Genomic DNA, 7,920 nt, shown 5'->3' on the forward strand with positions numbered 1-7,920 from the left:
TTCAGTAACAGTATGGGGGTATTATTCAGTCACTATGTGGTTATGGTGTGGTGGTATTATTCAGTAACAGTATAGGGGTATTATTCAGTCACTATGTGATTATGGTATGGCAGTATTATTCAGTAACAGTATGGGGTATTATTCAATTACTATGTGGTGATGGTGTGGCAGCATTATTCAGTAACAGTATGGTGGTATTATTCAGTCACTATGTGGTGATGGTGTGGCAGTATTATTCAGAAACAGTATGAGGTATTGTTCAGTCACTATCTGGTTATATTGTGGTGGTATTAATCAGTAACAGTATGGTAGTATTATTCAGTCACTATGTGGTGATGGTGTGGCAGTATTATTCAGTAACAGTATGGTGGTATTTTTCAGTCACTATGTGGTTATGGTGTGGCGGTATTATTCAGTAACAGTATGGGATTATTATTCAGTCACTATGTGATTATGGTATGGCAGTATTATTCAGTAACAGTATGGGGTATTATTCAGTTACTATGTGGTTATGGTGTGGCGGTATTATTTGGACCTTATAATGTATTATTATTGGTAATATTGGTCTTATAATAGTGAGTTGTGTTCAGTAACAGTATGCAGGTAATATTTCATCTGGTATAGTGGTATGATGTAATAACTGTATATGTATATAGATCATTTTTTGTGTGAGAGGGGGGACATATGCTTTGGGTCTTGCAACACTCCTGGATGCACTAGAAATCAGTGATGCAGTTCTCTGCACATGGCCTTCTGAATTGACTGCATTATTGATACAGTAAAGGTGTGTTCACATCAGCGTTTGGTTTCTGTTGATGGGTTCCGTCAGACCTTTCCGTCGGAGGAACTCATCAACGGTAAGGTTTCCGTTTTGTTGGCGGAATCAAAAGCGCAGTCGACTGTGCTATTGTTTTCACACAAAAAACTGAGACAAACGGAAACCATTTGCTACAGAAACATTACCATTGAAATCAATGGTAATGCAAACGGAAAGCTATGCTTTGGTTTGCGTTCATGGGTTCCCCTGATGGAAAGGCCTGACGGAAGCCATCAACGGAACCCCGATGCAGATGTGAACAGACCCTAATTCAGAATTTGGGGCCCCACGTTTAACTTTGCCCTTGTTGACACTTTGTCTAAAACCCGCCCTGCTGTTAACCGTAGTACATACAGCTGACGCTAAGCCAAATATACTGATACATCAGTAGTGGCAAGTCTACAATACCAAGCCATACATTTCGTCAAGTAAAAGTAACATAACCGGGACCTATAAATACATGAAGGTGATCACCTTGTACTGAGTCTATAGAAGAGGGCTGCATTCATTAGTTTTCTCAGAGTATGATGTACCTTTACTGGGAAATTATATACAGTATATATTAGATTTAACTACTCCTGTGATTACAATTTAAGGCCTTGTTTTTTGCGGGATGAGTCGTATATTTTTTACGTCATCATTTTCTGGGACATATATAGTAGCATTTAATATTAAAAATCATTTTGTTGTTTGATATAAAACATCAATCCATTGTTTTTTTGGGGGGTTTTGTTTTTACAGAATTCACTGTGCGGTAAAAATTACATATTAAAGGGGTTTTCCACCTTCTGACAACTGATGACCTATCCACCGGATAGGTCATCAGTATATCATCGGTGCGGGTCCGACACCCGGACCTCGCACCGATAAGCCGCTCCGGTGGCCGGCGTGCACCGGATTTTATGGCACATAATGCTATGTACGGAGCCCGGAAGCAGTTGGCTCCGTACATAGCATAGCGGCCGTGTTGCAGTACTGCAGCTTGGCCGCTATTCCGTGGCCGGAGCTAAGTGCTTCCGGCAAGTACGACTGGTGCACGGAGGACCCCGGACCAGCTGATCTGTGCGGGGTTCGGATGTCAGGCCCCCACAAATCATGTACTGATGACCTATCCGGTGGATAGGTCATCAGTTGTCAGAAGGTGGAAAACCCCTTTAACTTAATTTTGTGGGTCAATACAATTGTGACCATACCAAATTGATATAGTTTTTATATGTATTACTACTTTACAATTTAAAAACAATTTGTAAAACAACGTGTTTCTTGTCGCCATATTCTGAGACCCATAACTTTTTTTATTTTTCCGCTGATGGAGTTGTGTGAGGGGTTGATTTTTTTGCGGGGTGAGCTGTAGCTTTTATTAATACCATTTTAGGTTCATAAGACTTTTTGATTACTTTTTATTACATTTTTGGGGGGAGTTGAGGTGAACAAAAAACAGCAATTCTGGCAGCTCTCTTTTTTTTTGTAGTGTTCACCGTGCGGTAATAATAACACTGTATTGTAATAGTAAATAAATTGTTACGGATGCAGCAATACCAGTTACGTCTTTTTTTTATTGTTTTAGAGGAAAAATGCAAAAAAGGTTTTTTGGCTATTAATATTTTTTATTTTTTTTATAGTGTTAAAAAATATATATTTACAAAACTACTTTTTTCATTCCCACTAGGGGACTTGAACATGCAATCGCACATCTAACATTAGATGGCTTGCACAATTCACTACAATGCTTATGTATTGCAGTTTATTGTGCATTTGCATCCTCCTATGAAGCCCTTTATAAGGGTTGCCATGACAACCCGTCAACACCCCGTGATGGCATCTAAGTGCATAAACGGTGGGGATCGTAGTATTATACAGCTGATACCCACTCTGTATGAAGCGGGCTCAGCTCGTAAGCCCGCGCCATGTTCCATGAGAATCTGTTCCTGAAGTGGATATAAAATCCATGCCTTGTTCGCTGTCTTGTAGGTAGGTTTGGTCTGAGCATGCACTAGGCTCCTGGATAAGTATTAGTGATGTCAATATCCTTAACAGGGTTGTTCAGGATAAGAAACATGTTGTTTTTTTTTCCAGAAATGGCGCCACACCTGTCCATAGGTTGTGTGTGGTATTTCATCTCTGCTCTATTCACTCCAATGGATCTGAACTGCAATACCTGAAACAACCCATGGGCAGGGGTGGCACTATTTCTGGAAGAAACTGCTTGGCCTTTCAGTATTTCCTGCTCATAAATATAGTTGCTGCCATTAGGATAAAAGGATCTTGGCTACATCTGTCTTTACAGTTATCTCTTCCACCTAGAAATTAGGTTAAAAGCCTTGTAATGTTTGGGCCAGACTTTAAACATTTTATTGAGCAAACACGCTGAATGGAACCGGAAATAGGTTAAGAAAGCATCTCTGCAAACCCATATAAACTTAATATGACAAGTGAAGCAGATGTTATGCAAGGTACTTGTGACCGCATCTCTCCCCTAAGTCCTTGTTTAATGCATGGCTTAACCATATTAAATTTTTATTGACTAAATTGTCTTGTCTTTCAACCCTTTCATTGCCGGAGGACATTTATCTCTAGCACAATAAATATTAACATTTACAATCATGTTAAAATTTGTTTATATTTTTATATTTTGTAAAAGTTAACAAAGCCGGTAGATGAATTATAAAAAAAAAAACATAGATGTAAATAATTTTACATTATTATACATCGATAAACTGATTACCATTTCTATTTCCATACCTCTGTTATTGGCGCAATATAATTTTGATGAAATATAACTTGTAACTTAGTAGAAGAGATATTAATACAAAATCAAAGCTAAATTTGACATTGAACCTGCTATTTTGTGCATTGTGACAATGAAGTAGGTTTAACTGCAGTCCTTACTATAACCAGAGTTAATGTATCACCATGAGAATTTTATCTATCATCTATCTATCTATCTATCTATCTATCTATCTATCTATCTATCTATCTATCTATCTATCATCTATCTATCTATCTATCTATCTATCTATCTATCTATCTATCTATCTATCTATCTCTCTCTCTCTCTCTATCTAATATCTATCTATCTATCTATCTATCTATCTATCTATCTATCTATCTATCTATCTATCTATCTATCTATCTATCTATCTATCTATCTATCTATCATCTATCTATCTATCTATCTATCTATCGATCTATCTATCTTCTATCTATCTATCCATCTATCTCTATATTCTATCTATCTATCTATCTATCTATCTATCTATCTATCTATCTATCTATCTATCTATCTATCTATCTATCTATCTATCTATCTATCTATCTATCTATCTTCTATCTATCTATCCATCTATCTCTATATTCTATCTATCTATCTATCTATCTATCTATCTATCTATCTATCTATCTATCTATCTATCTATCTATCTATCTATCTATCTATCATCTATCTATCTATCTATTTTGATGAAATATAACTTGTAACTTAGTAGAAGAGATATTAATACAAAATCAAAGCTAAATTTGACATTGAACTTGCTATTTTGTGCATTGTGACAATGAAGTAGGTTTAACTGCAGTCCTTACTATAACCAGAGTTAATGTATCACCATGAGAATTTTATCTATCTATCTATCTATCTATCTATCTATCTATCTATCTATCATCTATCTATCTATCTATCTCTCTCTCTCTCTCTCTCTCTCTATCTATCTATCTATCCATCTCTATATTATATCTATCTATCTATCTATCTATCTATCTATCTATCTATCTATCTATCTATCTATCTATCTATCTATCTATCTATCATCTATCTATCTATCTATCTATCTATCTATCTATCTATCTATCTATCTATCTATCTATCTATCTATCCATCTATCTCTATATTCTATCTATCTATCTATCTATCTATCTATCTATCTATCTATCTATCTATCTATCTATCTATCTATCTATCTATCTATCTATCTATCTATCTATCTATCTATCATCTATCTATCTAATGAATACATACTTAGTAGTTCAATCTACACATTGGTCATTTGGTATAATATAATAAATTAATATAAAATATAGTATAATAGTTAATAATTATGTTAAAATGTCTTACCTTTCAAGCCAGCCAACAGAATAATTGCATAGTAGTAGAACAACATTTCAATTTTCCTAATATTGTAAAGAATCATTTCTTCTGCAGCAGCAACCAAGTTGGGGTTGTACAAACACAAACAAGAGTGATTTCAGAATCTACGCAAAAACATGAATCCAATAGTCAGGGAATGAAAATAAGGTTCGTCTTATGAAACCAGACACAGGTGAAATGACATTTCTAAAAATGTGTCTCAGCCCATACAGGTAAATGGAAGGGAATCAATCTGCTCTGCTTTCACACAGACTGCATGCGTGTTTCTTTCATGAGCAAAAGATTCACAGGGAAAAGTACCCGTTCATGTGATAGAGAATACAGCCCCAAGGGATAAACATGGGAAACAGTGAGAGGATAGCTGAAAAGACATTGAGGCAGTGCAACAGAATGCAACCTGTATTCCTTACACGCCAGCTGCAATTTACCATGGAGAGATGTCCAGATGTAGGGGAGAGATCCACATAGACCGTGTATTATCATGAATGATTAAAACTAGAGATTCTACATTTACATAGGATTGACTGGTTACACCGGAACTTGTTTTATTACCAGTACATCGTACTTGATTTATTAATGGTAATATTAACTAGTTGGTCCAGGCGTATAGTTCCTATTTATCTAATAAGTACAATGTAGCACACACAGTAAGTGAATGAGATATCGCTCAACATCTGTACAAGACAAACAAAGGAAAGTATTTACAAAGTTTCCCAACTCTCTACGTAGAGTCTTTAACTAAGAAATGTTGTGGCATGCTCCTTCAAATGGCTTGAATGAGATTAGAAAAACATGACTTCTTCCTTCCGGAAACAGTGCCACTCTTCTACATAGGCAGTGTTTAGTATTGCAGTTCAGCCCTATTCATTTGAAAAGTGGTGCTGTTTTTGTAAGAAACCAACCATGTATCTTTAATCCCACAAAAACCCTTTATTTTTTTTACTAGCCGATCATGTCCTGAACGCAGCACCAGCATCTGACCTCCAAGCTGCATTGATATGGAAATTATCCATTACTTTAGATATGGTTGATCAGCATTTCCGGGAATCCCTGATTCCCAAGGCTTATTCCATGGCAAGAAGGAATCATTGGCACAACGTTCTACATATTAAAAAAAACATACAACCCAGCACCCCCTTAACAACGGGTGAAGTATGTTCCGCTCTTCGCTCACAGATATCATTGTGGTGAAAACCTCATTAATATAGTAAGAAAGAATAACTGAAATGAGAAGCTGATTGAGAAAGTTAGAAGAAGCTTATCCCTTCAATGGAGCTTATGCTGAAACAACTGAAATTAGAAATTGCTTGTGTGACCTTACAAATGAAAGTCTTCAAGAACATCAGAAGATCTAATTAAAAGGTTAAACTTACAAAGCTATGTCTACAATGGCAGAATCTGGAAAATTGCAGTGTTACTAAGGCTGGAGATGGTTGAGGAGATCCCTCTGGTTTGTCCTCATAGATGATAGATGGTACATACAAATGTAGCAGAGCTGAATTTATAGTAACTATTATTTTATCCATCATAATAACGGTGAGTAGTGGGTCCACCTGCAGTCCTATGGTAAACCACAGATAACACATGGCAATATTATGAGGAGTTGTATCCAGTAACAAACACAGCTCTTCGACATTGACATGCTAAGTCTAACTAGGTTTTGATATTTTTCAAGATCCATGTAAGATATGACAGAGCCGTTTTGATCCATGTTGCAATGGATTCTAATGGATCCCATTGACTTCTAATGGATCCATCAGGTTTCCATTTTCTTTACCAGTCAGAATAGAGCTGTTCTTCTGGCCATCAAAAACCTGCAGAGACAAGATGGAATAGAACTGCAGCTAACGCTATTGTAGTTGGAGCCTAGTCTATGTTTTTTGGTTTGCGATATGTTTTTTGGTCTTGTGAAAGTGATTAGAATATGTTTAAAAGATAACATTTTGCATGGACTCCATCTTGTATGGTAGGCGTCCATTTTGGATCGTTGGAATCCATCTTTTGGCCTGAAGGAGCCATCTTGAGATTAATAAGTAAAAAGTAATATGTCAGCAGATGTCCTGAAGCAATTCTATGTTATGTGTTCTTGAATTGAATGTTTTATTACTCTTGTAAGGAGCAGATCAAATAGCCTTGGCCGAATGAACAATGACATTGTTTACCATGAGGGAAGGGGATTCAGCCCTCTGTTTAAATGATTTAAACTTATCTGCAGTCTCCATTCTCTAGTGAGATAAGAAGGAGACAAATTAACTTGTGTCTCTGAAATGTGTGTCTTCTCCATGGGACAAGGTTCAGGCCACCTGGGGCTTGGAGGGTGAAGAATTATTATAATGCATTGAAATATTCTCATTGGCTGAATCAGAGTCATTATCATATTGTAGATGATTGGCTGAAACCAAAGCCTACACCTTTCCTGTCATTATACTTATATACTTGTTTGGATCAATAAAGAGCAGAGAAGGATTTTGAGCATACAAGCATGGTCTCTTGTGTCATCTTTTCTCTCAGATATATATATCTATCACCTATGATTTGGAAGCTGGATAAATCACTGGAGGGCGGGTATCGGTTGACATACCCATTACAAATTTCAGTCTAATATATTTTGGCCCACGATTGCGTTAACAGATTTTGGTGCCGAAACCCGGGAGATTGCTCGTCTGATACGCTGTCGCTGGAGGCCTGACGGCATTTGCATCAGTGAATATCAAAAACCGGCCGGTACGTAAGAAGCTTATTCTTACAAACATGGTTCACTCATTCATTGCCGAGGCCGGAATTAGCGGTCATGACGTCACATCTCCTGATACGCAGTGTTTATCCAGCAGGTATGTTGAACGCTTTTAGTGTGATGAATGATTGCAGATACGTACGTTATCTTGAGTTGTTGTACAGATGTGTGACTATGAGAACATTTTTGCCGGCATTGAACATTGAAATTGTTAAGATTGAGAACAGA

General features: G+C 36.7%; 1 protein-coding gene across 1 annotated transcript in view; it reads right to left on the bottom strand.

The window, feature by feature from the left end:
* Positions 1 to 5,223, bottom strand: part of CHRNA6 (cholinergic receptor nicotinic alpha 6 subunit) — a 40,349-nt gene extending 35,126 nt beyond the window's left edge. Inside the window, exon 1 of the mRNA XM_075849866.1 lies at positions 4,926 to 5,223. Coding sequence (XP_075705981.1) covers positions 4,926 to 5,001 — 76 coding nt within the window. The 5' untranslated portion in view covers positions 5,002 to 5,223. The remainder of the gene's footprint in view (positions 1 to 4,925) is intronic.
* Between the last annotated feature and the right edge of the window lie 2,697 nt (positions 5,224 to 7,920).

The sequence above is a fragment of the Rhinoderma darwinii genome, chromosome 1 (assembly GCF_050947455.1).
Source record: "Rhinoderma darwinii isolate aRhiDar2 chromosome 1, aRhiDar2.hap1, whole genome shotgun sequence".
NCBI classification, from domain to species: Eukaryota; Metazoa; Chordata; class Amphibia; order Anura; family Rhinodermatidae; genus Rhinoderma; species Rhinoderma darwinii.